This window comes from Pan paniscus, chromosome 17 (assembly GCF_029289425.2).
Source record: "Pan paniscus chromosome 17, NHGRI_mPanPan1-v2.0_pri, whole genome shotgun sequence".
NCBI classification, from domain to species: Eukaryota; Metazoa; Chordata; class Mammalia; order Primates; family Hominidae; genus Pan; species Pan paniscus.
The window spans coordinates 48,517,553-48,536,704 of NC_073266.2; the positions used below are offsets into that span (position 1 = coordinate 48,517,553).

General features: G+C 37.3%; 1 protein-coding gene and 1 long non-coding RNA gene across 2 annotated transcripts in view; one reads left to right on the top strand and one right to left on the bottom strand.

Annotated features, from left to right (window-relative positions):
- The window catches only part of LOC103783605 (uncharacterized), a 29,076-nt gene extending 10,590 nt beyond the window's left edge, over positions 1-18,486 (top strand). The window contains exon 3 of the long non-coding RNA XR_609169.4: positions 18,363-18,486. This is a non-coding gene — a long non-coding RNA (uncharacterized LOC103783605). The remainder of the gene's footprint in view (positions 1-18,362) is intronic.
- DSC1 (desmocollin 1) overlaps positions 15,233-19,152 on the bottom strand; it is a 35,912-nt gene continuing 31,992 nt past the window's right edge. Inside the window, exon 16 of the mRNA XM_003830262.4 lies at positions 15,233-18,512. Coding sequence (XP_003830310.1) covers positions 18,315-18,512 — 198 coding nt within the window. The 3' untranslated portion in view covers positions 15,233-18,314. The remainder of the gene's footprint in view (positions 18,513-19,152) is intronic.

Consider the following 19,152-nt stretch of genomic DNA (forward strand, 5'->3'; position numbering starts at 1 on the left):
AGGAGCCATGAGCCACAGAATATAAGCACCATCTAGAAGCTGGTAAAGGAAAGAAAAAGAAGGTTCTCCCGTAGAGCCTTCAGAAAGGAACAGAGTCCTGCTAACACTTTGCTTTTAGCCCAGTGAGACCCTGGACAGACTTCTGACCAACAAAACTACATGATAGTACATTTGTGTTGTTTTAAGCCACTGAGTGTATCATAATTTGTTACGGTAACAATAGAAAGCTCACACACTCTAGTTCCTCAGTTCCTTAAGTTCCTCCCATTCAATGCCATCCTCCACCACTGCCTTAGCTATCCACTGGATGATCCTACTCTAGATCTTACTATGCCTAAGCACCGTGACTACTCTGCAAATCTCAATTTCAAGCATTCCACCCCATGACCACCATCTTTTACCTTCACAGCTCCCTCCCTCTATTCTCTCAATTTTAACGAATCTTAGACTGCTCTAGTAACTAAATTCATAGATTCTACCAGTTTTACTTTCTCTCACCCCCTTTGTGGCCCCATTTTGCTCCTCATCCAGCTTAACTTTCCTGATAACCATTCTAGTCTGTCTAGTAATCACTCTTTGCATATACCTCTTCTCTATTACTGTCCTTTATAGCTTCATTTTTCTCCCTTTTCAGAGTCACTCCCTGATCAGTCTAACTCTCCACTTAGCTAGCTGCTACACACAGTTGAATGTGGCTAGAGATAAACTCATATTCAGGCTGAGGAATTTCACCTTAAGCTCATCATTAGTACCTCAGATAGGCCTTCATCCTGCCCTGGAATCTTACTCTATTTGTCTAGCCCATTCACTTCCCCTTTATCCTTGGCAGTATTTTCATACTACCTTCTCTCTACTCAAACTGCCTATTTATCCTCTTCTGTCCTCACTTTCCATTACTGACTTTGCTTCCTGTTTCACAGAGAAAATGGAAATGATCAAGGATAACTTCTGTAAGCTTCTCCACATCTACCCACTTGCCTGCATCTGTGCTACGTGGCTTTTTCCTGTGTATTATGGAAGAACTGCCCCTGTTCATAGCTAAGGTCAACTGCTTCATTTGTGCATTAAGTCTCACCTGCTCCCACCTGCTTAAGAACATTGCTTGGCAATTCTGCTCCTGCTCTCCTAAATCATCAGTTGAATCCATCTCTATCTATCCAACAGCATGTGAACCAAGCCAACATAAATACCTGCCTCTCTATATCCCATTTCTTCCTCTAGCTAACACACCCCATTCCTCTACCCTCTTTTACAGAAAAAAATATTCTGGGGAAAGGTGTTTTATATGTACTGTCTTCAGTTTTTTTCCTCTCATTATCTTCTGAACCACTTCTAATCAGGTTTTCACCCCTACCTCTTTACCAAAAGTGTTCTTACAAAGGTGACAGACAGTTTCATATTGTTAAATCTAATGGTCATTTTTCAGCTTTATGTTAACTAACTGTGGAAAGTTGGTACACCTGTCATTAAAACTCACTCTTCACTTGGCTTCTGTTTTTCCTTCTCTACCTTATTTATTCTTTTTTCTCTCCATAATCTCTTAATATTGCAGTTCCCCAGGACTCCACAGTTGGACATTTATTATGATTTTATCTACATTCACTTTTTGTGGATCTCATTCAGTCTTCTGACTTTAAAAACTGTCTCTAAGCTGATGGTCAGAAATTCTAAAATGCTCTCTCAGATTTCTCCCTTGAAATTCCTAACCCCCATAAAAATTTTTAACTTACAGGCCTCATAGGAATTGCAAAATTATGTTTCCAATTCTGAGCTCCTGATCTTCTCCATCTCAGAATCTTTTTCCCTTTCAATTAATGGCAACTCCATTCTTCATGTTGTTTAGGACAACATCTCTTCAGATTTCTTTGTCCCCTCATATTCTAAATCCAGTCTGTCTGTAAATCTTAGCAAATGTACCTTTAAGATATATCTGGAATCCACCCAATTCTCACCATCTCCATCAGTATTATCCTGGTCCAAACCACTGTTGTCTCTCACCTGGATTATTCCAAAAATCCCCTCATCGGTCTTTCTGCTGCCAATACTCTTCACTTGGGTCTATTTTCAAACTGGCAGCCAGATTGTCCCTGTTAATAAATAAATAAGTTGGATGGAGCCATCTCTCTACTCAAGCTCTTCGGGAATTGCTCCAAAATAAAAATATTTTTAAACATTCGCCTAGAGGCTTCTCATCTCCTTTAGATGAAATCCAAAGTATTTCCAGTGGTCTACAGGACCAGACAATCCATCATGGATCTCTTCTACTCTCCCATCATCCACCATGCTCCAGTCACCTTGGGCTCTTTGCTGGTTGGTGAAGACACTGTCACGCTCCTGCTTGGGCCTTTTATTTCCACGTGGGATGATCTTCAGAGAGCCACACTGCTTGTTCCCTCACCTCCTTCAGGTTTTGACCCTTATGTCTCCTCAGTGAGATCTTCTCTGAACACTCTAATTGAAATTTCAAACCTCTGATTGCTTTCCAGAGCTTTTAAGCAAGAGCCTGGTGACTTTACTGTGGCCCCTTCCCCTAGCAGGTCTTTATTTCCTTCACAGACTGGAAACTCCTTTCTGCTTATCACAGTGGTTTGGTTTAGTTTGTCAGCTTCCTACTTCATAAAACTTTAGAATACAGCACATGCTTTGAAGGGAAAACCAGAAGTTCATGAAATCCCTCCAGTCTCTGATTTTGTCACTCCAGCCCCACACAATTGCTAAAAACTCTGCTACTTTCTTTCTTCCCAAGCAGTGGCCTTCTGCTTTGGCTGAGCCTGGATTCTCAGCTTCCAGCCTGTGTCCAGTAGCTTCAAATGCTCCCTGAGAAAAATGCGGCTAGAGCTGGTGTTCTCCTCTTTAGATTTTAATCTATTTCTTCTTTATTCTGAAACTCTCTGAGAGCTCTAAACAGATAGATTTTGTATTTTATCCAGAGCTTCTTATTGGCCTTGGTGAGAACACTGGTCTAGCATAAACCACTCCATCCTACCATCCTTCTCTCATATTTTATTACTTTTTTTCTTCCTTGGTCTCTGTGTTAGAATGTAATTTTCACAAGGTCTTATATTCATCTCCATTTTTAGTTTTTACAGCTGTCTGTTACAGTGTGGGCTTTTGGTAAATATTTGTTGAATAACTATATGTGTGCACATATAGTTTATGCTGTCTAACTACTTGTAATCCACAGACTAATTATTAACAAATTATGATGTTACTTTGAGATAATAATATGTAAAATACTGGCTATAAACCTGAAATTTACACTGGATCATCTGAGAAGGGATCCCATATAAAGGTTATTATCTTTCAGGATAACTGGGAAATTAAGCATGAGAATTCATATAATTTCCAGTTGCAGGAAGTATATGAAAAAAATTAATAAAATAGTGGTCATAAACATGAGACTCAAACTAAAAATAACAAATCCTGTTATTCTTAATTGCAAACATTGATATGTCAATTAATCTGTATTTTATGCAAAAGCTACAGTTCTATGTAGCTTGTTCCTGAGAAAGTAATAGCAGCAATTGATTTATTTAACTATGGTTAATATTTGACTAATCAGTTTTGGGAAAGCCAGCTAATAAATATGTGTAGCTATGGAGTTGGATGGATAGATATGTAGATACATACATACACAAAGAGATAGATAGATAGATAGATAGATAGATAGATAGATAGATAGATAGATAGATAGATGTACAGATACAGATAGATATCCTGATGGTGATTAAAATATGATCTTTTATTTTATTTAACCAGAAAGATGCTGGGAAGTCATTTTACAAAAGGCATGGATTTGCACAGACAGAAAGAGACAGATGTTCTAGATCAGCAAGGGATGATCTTTCATGGTATCGTTGGGAGTGGATTATTTTTTAGAATGGCTGCTAAGAAACTTGAGGAATTTTTAGAATGGCTGCTAAGAAACTTGAGGAATTTGAGCACTGCAAGTTGCCACCGTGGGGTCATGAGCTGAAGATACTTATCCTCAAATGGAGAAAGAGGAGATTTAGGTGGAAAGATCAAGAGCATCGTTTCGGACATGTTAAGTTTAAGGTGTCTAATGACATGACGAGTAGGCAGTTGTGTAAGTGAATTGAAGGGAAATCTGAGCCTGAGACATAATTTTTTAGTTCACTCCAGATTTTGCCACCAATGAATTTCTGTGCAGGTCTGCTTTTCTTGCCAAATAAGTTACAGAGTTGGGGGAAAAAACCCAGCTTTGGTTTCTAGAGTTCTATTGTTTTTATAAATTTGCACTCAGGGCCGGGCGCAGTGGCTCACGCCGGTAATCCCAGCAATTTGGGAGGCCAAGGTGGGCAGATCATCTGAGGTCAGGAGTTAGAGACCAGCCTAGCCGACTTGGTGGAACCCCATCTCTACTAAAAATACAAAAAAATAGCCAGGCATGTTGGTGTACACCTGTAATCCCAGCTACTTAGGAGGCAGAGACAGGAGAATCACCTGAACCCAGGAGGCAGAGGTTGCAGTGAGTCAAGATGGTACCATTGCACTCCAGCCTGGGCAACAGAGCAAGACTCTATCTAAAAAAAAGGAAGGAAGGAAGGAAGAAAGAAAGGAAGGAAGGAAGGAAGGAAGGAAGGAAGGAAGGAAGGAAGGAAGGAAGGAAGGAAGGGAAAGAAAGAAAGAAAGAAAGAAAGGAAGAGAGAAAAAGAAAGAAAGAGAAAGAAAGAAAGAAAGAAAGAAAGGAAGAGAGAAAAAGAAAGAAAGAAAGGAAGAAAAGAAAGAGAAGGAAGGAAAGGAATTTGCACTCAGAATGGTGAATTTATTACTCAATATAGGGGAGGAGATAGTCATACTTATAATGCATATTTTCCTTTCTAAAGCAAGAAATAACTTATCTGTTCAATGAGGAAGGCGTGTGGGGTTGGGTGAGGCAGGCTTAAAATGGGTGACAAAAATTTAGAATAGCTTTGAATCAGTTACAGACCTAGCCAAAAGTTCTTGAACAGATTGCTAAGAAGTGTTGAGGGCACAGATGATGTTTTACATCATTTTTATTAATTTGTAGTGGCTTAAATATGAGTGATGTTACACAGATTCACTTTTGCCCACCTATAGGAAATGTATCTCCTTTAATACCGAAACTTCTGAGATAAAGATTGGCTCTGTCCAAATTAAATAGACTTGAACTCTTACTTTTTCCTCTCCTTTCATTTTTTTCCTTTTCTTTACGTTTTCTCTTGCTTTCTTTCTCTTTATTTCTTTCCATTTTTGTTTCTTTTTCTTTTCTTCCTTTCCTATTTTCTTACCTTTCTCCTCCCTTCCTCTCTTTGTTCTGTTTTCCTTCCTTCCTTCCCTCCTTCTTCCCTCCCTCCCTCCTTTCCTTCCTTCCTTTCTTTCTTCCTTCCTATGTGCCAGAAAATCACAAGTTCAAATGCCTTTAGGAGCCAGTCACCTCACTCACTGTCCATGTGACTGAGCTGATTACATATAATAAAGTTTAGCAGGGACACATGTACCACCTAAGAGTAATCACATTAGAAAGAAAATTGTAAACACATAAAAACTGCCTGTAGGCTGGATTAACCAAAAGATTACCAGTTTTAACCATGGCCATATGTATACATGAAGAACCACTGAAAGATTTTAAACATTGGCATGATGGGGGTCAAACTTGGAACACTTCTTCCAAGTGGAGAGGTGCTGGAGGACAGGACATCAGTTAGGAAACAACAGCAGATGTTTAGCCAAGAATCCTGGGGCCTAGAACAAGCCTGTGAGTAGGTTTAGGTGCGAGAAATGGAGTCAGTGGTATTTAATGAACAAAATCAATAGGGCCTGGAGATTCATCACATCCAATCACTTCTGAAACATTTACTGAGCCACATACTTGTTTGTATTGCTAGCCTCCCCCTACCCCGAGCCCAGTATCAGCAGATGTGCTTTCTCCAAAACAAAGTCAGTTAAACAAAACCTGTTCAAGTGCATCAAGTCTTTTGTAGCCCCTCAGGGGCATTCTTAATACACAGCAACACAATAATCTTTTTTAAACAATTTTTATTATTTTATTTTGTTTTTCCACAAGTTATTGGGGTACAGGTGGTATTTGGTTACATGAGTAAGTTCTTTAGTGGTGATTTGTGAGATTTTGGTGCATCCATCACCCAAGCAGTATACATTGTACCATATTTGTAGTCTTTTATCCTTTTATCCCTTACCCCCCTCCCACTCTTCCCCCCAAGTCCCCAAAGTTCACTGAATCATTCTTTTTTTTTTTTTTTTTTTTTTTTGAGACGGAGTCTCACTCTGTCACTCAGGCTGGAGTGCCATGGCACGATCTTGGTTCAATGCAACCTCTGCCTCCCAGGTTCAAGCAATTCTTGTGCCTCAGCCTCCCGAGTAGCTGGGATTACAGGCACCTGCCACCACGCCCAGCTAATTTTTGTATTTTTAGTAGAGACAGAGTTTCGCCATGTTGGCCAGGATGGTCTCCAAGTCCCGACCACAGGTGATCCTCCCACCTCAGCCTCCCAAAGTGCTGGGGTTACGTGCATTGAGCCACCACACCTGGCCTATTGTGTCATCCTTTGCCTTAACGCAACCGTCTTTGAAAGCCTTTCTTCAGTGGCTAACCTCCTCAATATCCTTTACACAGTGTTTTGCTGCTTCCTGAAAATTTAAATGTACCTCTTTCTGACTTCTCACTCTCTACTCCTCAATGGCCACCACCACCACGACATAAAATAAAATAAACTACCCCTTCATTCTCAAGGCTCTTTGCTTTTTTTCCTCACTTCTTTTTCTTTTTAAGACCAACTTTATGGAGATATAATTCATATGCCTTTTTCTTATATTCGTTTTATTTCACTCAAAGGTCATCCTCACTAGCATATTACTGGTTAGCTTGATTTTCATAACAAAACCCTAGAGCCGAAAGTCCTCATGAGGAGGGGGGCAGTGAGGTGGGCATGAGGGAAGGAAGGGGTAGGAGGGGGGATGCTTAGCACACCCTTATTGAGCAGAAGAAAGGAAGGATGCTTGAAATATTTATAGAAAAGGAAGGATTCACACCCCTGGTCACTTAGATAAAAAGGTAAATAAGAAGCAGTCCCTGCCCTAAAGGAGCTTTTAGCATTTGTGGATGGATTACATGGATGTTAGGTAATTACAAGGTGGGCTGCATTTGATATGTCCCTTATTTTCAACTTAGAGACAGGAAGTACCTGCCTGAAACTCTCACAAATACTTCAAGGTCAAAATATCCCAAACTGGAGCCATTCTTTTTCTGTAATAAAAACTGCATTGTAGTTAATGGTTTCATGATTCTCCCATTTATTCAGGAAGGGAACTAGGGAGTCATCATAGACACTCTCTCTGCCTCCACCTCACAACCGTCAGTCTCCAGGTTACTGCTTTCTGCAATCCCTCATCTCTCATCTGGACCATCTTAATTGATCTCCCTGCTCTACAACTCCTCCAAGGCAACTTCCAAAATACTGATTTTCCACCTGTAGTTTTTGGACTCTCATGGTTCTGGTATGTTGGCTCGTTTGTTTTGCTTTTGGTTATTTTTTGTTTTTGTTTGGTTCGAGAGTCCTTTCCTCTACTTCAACTCAATGCCCCCTCCTACCTTGCTCAGGGAGCTGTCCCCGACTTTCCCATGTGGGAAAAAGCACTTGAATCTTCCATGTGCACACAGTCTTTGATATGTGCCTCTGTTATGGAAACTGACCAAAGTGTTGTCATTATTTAGTTGGTAAAGCTGTCTCTTCTAGAGTGCATTAATTTCTTATTCTTCATATGTGCAGATAATTGCAGAATTCTGGAATGGATACATGGTTGGAGATTTCATGGATGATATTGTTAGTAACAAAGATAGGGATAACAGGAAAGTGCCAGTTTGTGAGGGAGTTAAATAAATTGATTTTGAAAATACTGAGTTTGAGATTTCTGTGGGCAATCCAACTGGAAATAATTAGTAACATGGGCATGGAATTCGAAAGAGGCATTGGTCTGCACAAACAAACTCGGTTATTATTAGTATGTGGATAGTCAGAGCAACCCCAAATGAAAGCAATCCTTCTGTTTAACCCATTGATACTTTAAAAAAACTTTTATTTTATTTTTAATTGGCAATAATGACTGTATATATTTATGAGGTGCAATGTGATGCTATGATACATGTATGCATTGTGGAGTGATCAAACCAGACTAACACATCCATCATCTCAGATACTTATAATTTATTTGTTGTGTTAATCTATTAATTATTTTGATTCCTTTTTTGGTTTATTTTATGTAATTAAGGTATACAACATGATGCTTTGATATGCATAGAGAAATTATTACTACAGTCAAGTAAATTAACTTATTCATCACTTTCCATAGTTGCCGTGTGTGTGTGTGTGTGTGTGTATGAGTGTGTGTGTGGTAGGAGAACCTAAAACCTACTGTCTTTGCAAGTTTTTAGTGTACAATACTATAGTATTAACTAAAATCCGTTTGCTGCACACCAGATCTCTAGACTTCTAAATCCCACCTAGCTGCAAATCTGTACCGTTTAGTCTACTTCTTCCCATTTCCTCCTCCCCCCCAACCCTGAAACCACTGTTCTACTCTCTGTTTCTATGTGTTTCACTTTTGTTTTAGATTCCATATGTAAGTGAGCTTATACACTATTTTGCTGTCTGTGTCTGGCTTATTTCACTTAGCATAATGTACTCCAGGTCCATTCATGTTGTGGCTAATGTCAGTATTTCCTTCTTTTTAAAGGCTGAGTGCTATTCCACTCTGAGTGTATATATACACAATGATTGGTTTATCCATTCATCCATCAATAGCCACTAAGCTTGCTTTCATATCTTGGCTATTGTGAATCATGCTTCAATGAACATGGGAGTGCAGATCGCTCTACAAGGTGCTGATTTAATTTCTTTTGTGTATATATCTAGCATAGGAATTGCTGAGTTGCATGGTAGTTCTATTTATAATTTTTGGAGAAACATCACACTGTATTCTACAATAGCTGTACCAATTTACATTCTTAGAGAGAGTTTTGAGATTCGGTGGAAGACTGCTGTGTTTTCCTTTCACAGAAATTTTATCAGCTGATGATCAAAATGCATATTTTAGAAGAATGTGAATATGTGAAATATTTAGCACAAATTTATAGGAAGCATTTTTTAATGATTAAACAGCTATAAACATCTTCTTTTATTGTGTGTGGAAATGAGAAAGTCTGATCTTGTTTAAGTGTGTCTTGGCCTTAGTTTTCTTATTGTTAAATAGGAATAATAATAGCTAACCTTGGAAGTATGTTATTAATTTTTTTTTTTTTTTGAGACGGAGTCTCACTCTGTCACCCAGGCTGGAGTGCAATGGAGTGATCTCGGCTCACTGCAACTTCTACCTCCTGGGTTTAAGTGATTCTCCTGCCACAGCCTCCCAAGTAGCTGAGATTACAGGCAACTGCCACCACGCTCGGCTAAATTTTTTTTTTTTTTTGTATTTTTGGTAGAGATGAGGTTTCACAATGTTGGCCAAGCTGGTCTCAAACACTTTATCTCAAGTGATCCACCTGCCTCGGCCTCCCAAAGTGCTGGGATTACAGGTACGAGCCACTGCACCTGGCCTGTTATTAGTATTTTAAAAGGGATAACATTTGTGAAAGCATTCCACACTTCTTGCACATAGTAGATGCTCAATAAATTTTATTAACAAGCATTCATTGAGTTCCCTCCATGTGGCAGGTACAGTTCTAGGCACAAAGATCCCTACTCATATGGAGCTAATACTCTGATGCAGGGAGGGGGGTGAAAGCCATAAAAAATTAACATGAAAGAAGCAAATTATATCCCAAATGATAGCATAATTCATTTTACATTGAAAATTCACATAGTTCAAGTAGTCACAAACTTCAATGCCTTCAGGGGCCAGAAAAGTAATCCAAATATATGTCAGGTTGATCAAAAAGAGCACCCCTTTTTTATTATTCTACTTTTGAGAAAAGATAATAGTACTGAAAATATGTCTTTTTTCCTTCTTAAATCTACCTTCAGAAAACCAACCTACAAGTGTCATGATAAAATGGCAATTGACAGCATTTCTGTCTGTGAATGAATGGCAAGCTGCAGAGGGCACTGTCTAAGGGAAAGCCTTGTGTTACCTCTAGCCAACTGGTGACCTTCAGGAATATGGATTCTGTGTCACCAGACTTTCCAATTTTTCAAGAGGAGTCACAAATTTGCATTTGGGATGAAATGTCCTGATTTTTAATGTAGCAATGTATTCATAAATTCTTTCAATTGTAAAAGCCGTCACCTTCCCCATATCATTCCTGCTCCTCACCACCACAAATTTGGAATATATCTGGCCTGGTAATCAGGTTTTAATCTCTGAAAAAAACTGAGGTTTAATATATGTGACTTTCTTTTTCTTCTTCTTCTTTTTTCTTTTTTTTTTTTTTTTAGACAGAGGCTTGCTCTATAACCCAGGCTTGAGTGCAGTGGTGCAATCTTGGCTCACTGCAACCTCTGCCTCCTGGGTTCAAGTGATTCTCCTGCCTCAGCCTCCTAAGTAGCTGGGATTACAAGCACCTGCCACAACACCCAGCTAATTTTTATATTTTTAGTAGAGATGGGATTTCAACTTATTGGTTAGGCTGGTCTCGAACTCCTGACCTCAAGTGATTCACCTGCCTCGGCCTCCCAGAGTGCTGGGATTACAGGCATGAGTCACCTCACTTGACCTATGTGACTTTTTAAATAAGATTTTGTTCTACTGTATTTAATAAAATTTGACAGTTGAAAAATGTGTTTCTCCACTCTAAGCATACAGTCCTTAACTATTATATAAGGAATAAATATTTGGCTACAAATAACATTGACCTGGGGCAGGGTTACACTGGTTAAGAATATTTACAGAATTTCCCCTAGATTACCTGACATCATTATTACATAGCTTCCATCGTTACACCTTGATTTTGTTCAGCAGGTGTACTCAGCTGTAAAACTGCATTCCTCACTCTCCCTTGCAGATAGGGACGGACGTGTTACTCAGCTCTCCCAAAGGTATATAGTAGGCAGAAGTTGTTGCTAGGAGTTTCTGGAAGAGTGCTCTAAAAACAAGGGTTCCCCCTTTCTCTCTCTTTCTGATTTTATTTATTTATTTATTTATTTATTTATTTATTTATTTGAGATGGAGTTTCGCTCTTGTTGCCCTGACTGTAGTGCAATGGCAGGATCTTGGCTCACTGCAACCTCTGCCTCCTGGGTTCAAGCAATTCTCCTGCCTTAGCCTCCTGGGTAGCTGGGATTACAGGTGCCCACCACCACGCCCAGCTAATTTTTTGTATTTTTATTAGAGATGGGGTTTCACCATGTTGGCCATGCTGGTCTAGAACTCCTGACCTCAAGTGATCCACCCACCTCGGCCTCCCAAATTGCTGACATTACAGGTGTGAGCCACCACACCCAGCTTCTTTCTGTTTTAGATACAGATATGATGGCTGGAGTTGCATTAGCCATCTTGTGGCTATGAAACAATTTGTACAAAAGATAATTGGGCAGAAAAAGAGAAGCCTCCTGAGACATTGTTGCCGTGAATAATCCTTAATACAAATCGAAGACTCCGAACTTGTTTAACATTAAATAAAAATGAACTTTTGGCCGGGCATGGTGGCTCATGCCTGTAATCCCAGCATTTTGGGAGGCTGAGGCAGGCGGATCATGAGATCAAGAGATGGCGACCATCCTGGCCAACATGGTGAAACCCTACTCTACAAAAAAAAAAAATCACAAAAATTAGCTGGGCATGGTGGCACGTGCTTGTAGTTCCAACTGCTCGGGAGACTGAGGCAGGAGAATCACTTGAACCCAGGAGACGGAGGTTGCAGTGAGCTGAGATTGCACCACTGTACTCCAGCCTGGGTGACAGAGCGAGACTGTGTCTCTAATAATAATAATAATAATAATAATAATAATAAAATAAAATTTAAAAATGAACTTTACCTTGTTTAAACCACTCTTATTTCTATTATCAGCAGATTAATGCAAGTCCTGGCTGATTCACTGAGATCATTAAGAAAAAATAAATAAAAAACCAACTTTTTATATAGCCTACAAGGTGGAACAGCAGAATTTCACCTCAGTCAATTCAAATATGGAATCACCATTTGTCATATACAGCAAAACCATAAAATTATCTTTGTTCATGCTGAACGCTCCATGATTTTCTGTTTAAACTCATCTTTACTCATTCTGAAGTCTATTCAAGCAGGCATTAAGACAGTTGTGAATTGTGATGAACATTCATTGAATTAATTCATGGGAAAAAAGTTTTATTTATTTTTATTTGCCTTTATTTTCATTAGCTGAAAAATGAGAACATACCTCAGGATACTAGAATGCAACAAAATATTAACTCTCTCAGACTTAAGGAATCACGTCTATTAGATCATTTTTGTGTAGGAATACAAAACAGAAGTGATAAAAATGGTGTGCTTAATTTAAAAATGTGTATATTTAGGGAAGGTATTTTTATTTAAAATTTTAATTAGTGCAGCAATTAAATATTAAATCCCATGACAAACAAAACACCTGTCAAGCCCAGTTAGAAGGGAGAATACAATGATGAATACAATATCATCTCTACCTTAAAGAACATCATAGTTTTGTTTATAAAATCAATAAACAAAATTCTTTTTAGAGTTGAAAAATTGAGGTAAATGAGGTTCAATGACTTCATACAGATTATACAGCAAGTTAATAGAAGAATCCCAGTCTCCTCACTCCTAAATCAATGGCTTTCTACAAAGTCAGGCCTCTGACTTTAATTTTTTAAATTTTTAGTTGAGATAGGGTCTCACTCTGTCACCCAGGCTGGAGTGCAGTAGTACAATCATAGCTCACTGTAACCTTAAATTCCTCAAGGGATTGTCCCTGTTCAGTCCCCTGAATAGCAAAGACTACAGGCACGGTGCAGCTAACATTTTTAAAGATTTTTTGTAAAGATGAGGTTTCACTATATTGCCCAGGCTGGTCTCAAACTCCTGGCCGCAAGCAATCTTCCCACTTTGGCCTCCCAAAGTGCTGGGACTGCAAATGTGAGCCACTGAAGGCTTTTGACTTTAGAGAGGATGGAAGATAGTATCTTCAAATGACACATTATTGTACTTTTTTTTTTTTTGAGACGTATTGTACCTTTTTTTTTATTTCCATGAAGTAATACTCCCTTTTCTTCTGAGGCTTTTCAGAGAACACTGGAGTATCTTCAAGTCTCAACATATTTGAACTATTTATTTATTTATTTATTTATCTATTTTGAGACGGAGTCTCGCTCTGTTGCCAGGCTGCTAGAGTGCAGTGGTGCGATCTTGGCTCACTGCAACCTCCACCTCCAGAGTTCAAACGATTCTCTTGCCTCAGCCTCCCAAGTAGCTGGGACTACAGGTGCACGTCACCACGCCCAGCTAATTTTTGTATTTTTAGTAGAGATGGGGTTTCACCATGTTGGCCAGGATGGTCTCAATCTCTTGACCTCGTGGTCTCCCTGCCTCAGCCTCCCAAAGTGCTGGGATTACAAGTGTGAGCCCCTACTCCTGGCCCATATTTGAACTCTTAACCAAAAGAAAGTGAGTTTTCAAAGTACAGAAGTTAACCTGCTACCTTCACTGATTCATGACTTGGGTAAAACAATTTTTTACATCCAGTCTTTTTTCTTTCCCCATATCAGATTACATTCAGCTACATATAACAGAAAACCTAAAGTTGTATGGCTTAAACACAAAAAGGTTTATTCACACACATGACCAAGTTTAGAGGCAGGAAGTCTGAGGCAGATTGGAGGCTCTACAATTTGTCAGAGATTCAACCTCTGTTAATCTTTTTGCTCCACTATTCTGAAGCTCACAAAATGGCTGCCTGAGCACCAGGCATCACATCCATGTTCTAGATGTTATCTAAATAATATCTAATTATCTAGACATTAACTAATATCATGGACCTGCTGCCTGAGGCTACCTGTATTGCTTACTCCACTAAACTAATCATGTTTTTCACCTATTCATTTTTGCTGTCTTTCCCCTCACCTAATCACTTATGTAGTGCTTATCCAAGTTTTATGTGCTTACAGATCTCCTAGAGATCTCATCAAAATGCAGACTCTGATTCAATAGGTCTGAGGTGGGGGCTAAGTATCTATTTGTCTAAGAAGCTCTCAGGAGATGCCAATGCTGCTGGTCCACAGACCACACTGAGTATCAGAGAGGTAGCGCTGAGGTGAGGAATAGAACGACAGACATTCTCAACCTTGACAGTACATCAGAAAGTCCTGGGGAGTCTGTTAACCTACTCTATAGCTGGGTCCCATTCTCAGTGTTTCCTATTCAGTAGATCTGGGCTAAGGACCAAAGTATTTGCATTTCTAATAAGTTTCCAGATGATGCTGAGCCTGCTAATCCAGGAATTACACTTCAAGAACCAGTGACCTTGAATTTTAGTATGGATCTCAAAGAGGTGGGAAATACGGTGAGTGTAGGACAGTAGCACATCCCTCTTGCAGGATACCTACTATGGATGGAAGATCTTTAGAAACCTGGATTTTAAGAGAGATTTTGAACTATGTAAATGTCATCCACCACTCAGTACCAAATATTCTATATCTTTTAGGGGAGGCAAAGCCAAGTAAGGAAATCCTTTCATTTCCACTTTTGATTAGAGGGTTTCTTTTAGTTTTTCTTGAACTTTACCTGGTAGAAAATAACATTAATTTTAGGCAAATTAAAACTTCAGATATCTTAAATGAAGCCTTGAGTTTTCTTAGTATTAATAATTCCACAGTATATCATTTAGAAGTCTCTAAACATAGACAAATAGAATTCCACAGTTACACGTATCAAATTGTTGCACACTGACAACCAAATTTTTTAAATGTTGAAATCCTACATATTCTCAGGCAAATGTAGACCACAGGAAAACCACACTTGTCTTTCATTGGTTTTTTTTTTTCTCTAAAGTTAGGGAATAAACAACTGCTAACTCTGTAGATTGATTTATGAAAGGATATTTTATTCGGTCAATCAAAAAACTTACTTTAAGAAGTGAATATCTTAAAATAATAAAAGACTTAACTTCATAAAATATATATTATAAATGCACTTCACACATTTGTTTTTATTATCCTTCTAATACACTTAAATTAGTCTATTTAAAATAACTATTTTAAAAAAGTTATTTTGGTTTTGGTAGTAAGGATTTGAGGTAATATATATGTGATTTTTATTTTTTATGTAAACTTTTTTTGAAGAGTTTTGAAAAATTACGCTAACTTAATTTTATTGGGCCCTATAAAATATGCAAGAATCTATCCATTCTTAATAACGTTTTCTTCTGCTATACTTCTTTATTTTCTTCTTTTCTACAAAAGCAGAAAGACAAATGCAGTGTCTAGTCAAATGCAACACTCCTTCAGATTTATTAGAAAAGCAGATAAAAGAGAGTAGAAAAATGCAGCAATATACATTGTTTGTTTCATTACCCTAATTTCATTTAGGTTTTTCAACTAGTACAGAACTTTCATAACTACCATGCAATAAAAAGAGGGCTTTTCTGTGATAATAAAAATCTTTGACTCTAAAACATCTATTTTGAGCATTTTCTAAATAACACAGCATATGACTTTTCTGAAGGTAAATATATGCATAGATGTCAAGTTGTATGAAATACTTTTAATAAACACAGGAGTAAGCAGAAGTTCAGTAAAATTAGGACATGTCTAATGAAGCTCACTTATAAAATTACATTGATTTTCATCTACCTTGGTGTTCTCATGAAATTTTTTCACATGAAATATTTGAGATCTGAAATAAGATAAGAAAATTTAACTGTATATCTTCCTCAATACTGATTTAATTCTAGAAAAACCAGTCATAACTATTAACTTATTAACTGACAATTAAGTTTTATGAAATAAATCCATGAAATGCAATCTTTTATTAACAAATGAAATTTGTAAGCAGTCTGATAGAGTGTCACACATTTTATCAAACATACAATTAACATTTAATTTTGGGAGTAAGCAGAGAATGATTTTGAATTGCCTAAGTAAACCAAAAGACAGTCAAAGTTTCTCTGAGATAAACTCTAATGATATTTTGAAAATATTTTAAATGGCCAAAACTGTTTAATACAAATTTATTTCTCACACTTTCTAATAATTTTTTTAATGCTTTTGGAGTATCTTCTCTTGCTGACTGAGCTATCTACCTCTGGATATTAATTATTACATTTTGAATGTAGGTAGAAATTTTTCTTGGAGTAACTAAAAATCATTAGCTGAAATTTAACTTACATATGTTCGTTTGTCTTCATATTTCTTTTCACTTGCTTAATTATGGGAAAGAAAATGTATATCTGAACATAAAAGTACAATTAAAGTTAAGGTTCAGTTAATGATTTTTAATTACTCCAAGAACATTTTGTACCTACATTCAAGAATGTAACTTTTTATGATAAATGTCCAAATTTATATTATATTTTAAAATTTTAGAACTGATATTATCTGAGCAACCTGTACATCAGAGAACAAAAATTGCATGACCACAAAAATATTTTATAATGGTTATAAAAATTATAGGTTATGGATACCTTATAAAATCTGATTTATTAAAATCACTTTTTTCTTCTGATCCAATATCCAATTTCATATCAAGAAGTGCCTTTAATTTGGAACTGAGAATTAGAAGACTAGTCACAACATTTTTTTTAAAAGCCACTCATTTTTAAAAATAGTTAACTAGTTAGAAAATATCTAGTTAATAGATTTTTTTAAGTCTTTGTTTTTTCTGGATGAGAAATTTCCATACTGTTATTGTTTATAGATTATAAATCTATAGAGTTTGCCACAAATGACTACGAAAATGCTATTTAAATATATAGTTTCTTTTTAGATTAATAAAATATACTATCCTATTAAAATGTTATACATTCAAAATTATTTCTGAATGTGTGCGTTCATTTATTCATTATTCCACAAATGTTTGGTAAGTGTTGCTGTAATTGATTTCAATTTTTTTTTTTTTTTTTTTTTGAGACGGAGTTTCGCTCTTGTTGCCCAGGCTGGAGTGCAGTGGCAATCTCGGCTCACTGCAACCTCCGCCTCCTGGGTTCAAGCGATTCTCCTGCCTCAGCCTCCTGAGTCGCTGGGATTACAGTCATTCGCCACCATGTCCGGCTAATTTCTTATATTTTTAGTAGAGTGGGGGTTTCTCATATACATTCTAGTCCCTAATTCTGACTGCCCATTTTCTTAAAGTAACTGTAAATTTAGGCTGAGTCTTAAGTTTTAATACAGATGGTAATTCAATTTTTGGCATATTCAAGGTGCTAGTCTCTGTATATCAGAGTTGCAGCCTAATGCCATCAGGGCTAGTTGTCCAAATGCTTGGAGATGGCAGGTGGCAACCACAGATAAGGCGGGCCTATGTCAAACTCAAGAGTGAATGTTTTTGCTAAAGTATTTATATTTTTAAAATGTTAGTAGTAAACCATGTTGAGCAAATGAAACATATTTGTGAGCATAAGTCAACCCATGGACCTCAGGGCTGCAATTCTTTCATGGAAATCTTCTCATGTAATCTTCATAAAATCTCTGCCCCTCAATTTGCTATGAGCTTGTTCTGGTCCTTATCTTTCCAAGAACCCTAGAAGTTGGAGTGACCTAACAACAAATCCACATGGGCAGAGGTCCAGGGACTGAGCTCTGAAGGATCCTGAAAGAAAACAATGCTGGGAGCACTGCTCTGAGGAGTACAAAAGTGTAAAAGAGAAATGAACTTAATCACAAAACTGAAGATTGCACTGAAGAATACTTAAAAGTCCTTTTTAAACCACTCAGGTGGAGAGAATGCAATTATCTGGCACCAAAGAAAATATTTCTAAGAACATAATTCTCCCCAAGATTTTGAAGAAAATATTTAATTCGTACATCTACAACGCAAATTCATCTTTCATTGGCCTCTATAATACCCAGCTTTCCCAAATGCTCTTCCACGCACAAAAAGTAACATCAGTTTTCAAATAAAAGGTGAAAGAAAGTGTACAGTACAGTCGTGAAAAGGGCAATATATACATGCATATAAAAGAGAATTAACAAACAAAACCTTGATTTCTAGAGAACATGGAAGTTATACCAGACAAGGAGAATGTAGGGGAATCTCATATTTATAGTACCCTTACCTATACATGACAAAGTTTACCTCCATAAACAAAAACATTAGCAGATGCTGCTAACATTCTGCAAGTAATAAACTCCTACTTATGCATCTGTGGATATTACACTATTAAAAGGCACATTTATTTCTTGACGCATGTCTTTGCTAATGTCCTAAATTTGGGTTCCAGGTGATCTAGAAACTCCAGTCCCTCTTCTTCCTGCCGATCGCTGCAGCAACCTACTGAGCCGGCCAGAGAACCTTTGCCTTCATAGTTATACGAACGAACGTAGTCTTCACAATGTTTATGCTCCTCATCTTGTCCACACAAATACACCTTCTGTATCAAAAAAGAGCACATTTTATTATTTTTTAAAAAACACCTAAACATATTAGCAGAAAAATGATGTCTTTGATTTACCTTTTACTGTTTAATTTTTAATCAGAGTGTGTCCTCTAATGGATTCCTATATATAAAAAATGCACAGGATTGGTCTGTATTATAGTCACTCTTAAAATATAGCAAATAAATAAATGCTTCTAGTGAGCACATTTAAAAAATTAAGACTACGCATATATCACACAACACATTTATAATTTCCCATTTGAACACAAAACATGTGTATTTGAAATTTACCTTTGTAGCTTCTTCACGTATTTGAGGAAAACCGACATAGGCTATGATTCCTATGTTTATACACTACTATATAACTGTGATAGTGTAATATATTAAACTGGCTAATATCAAACCTATACTGATTAATCTGAACATAAAACAAAACAAGGAACTAAAACTCAAAATAAAAGCTCAACAATTTATCTGGTTGATTTTGATAGCCAGGACTTCATAACCACACAAAGAACTCAAGCACACTGAGAAATGTTTATAATTTATGATCCATTCATTCCTGTATAATAAATATTTCACTCCAGGTGGTTTTCCTGTTAATTTCTAGGGAAGAGGCTATCAACCTTTTATC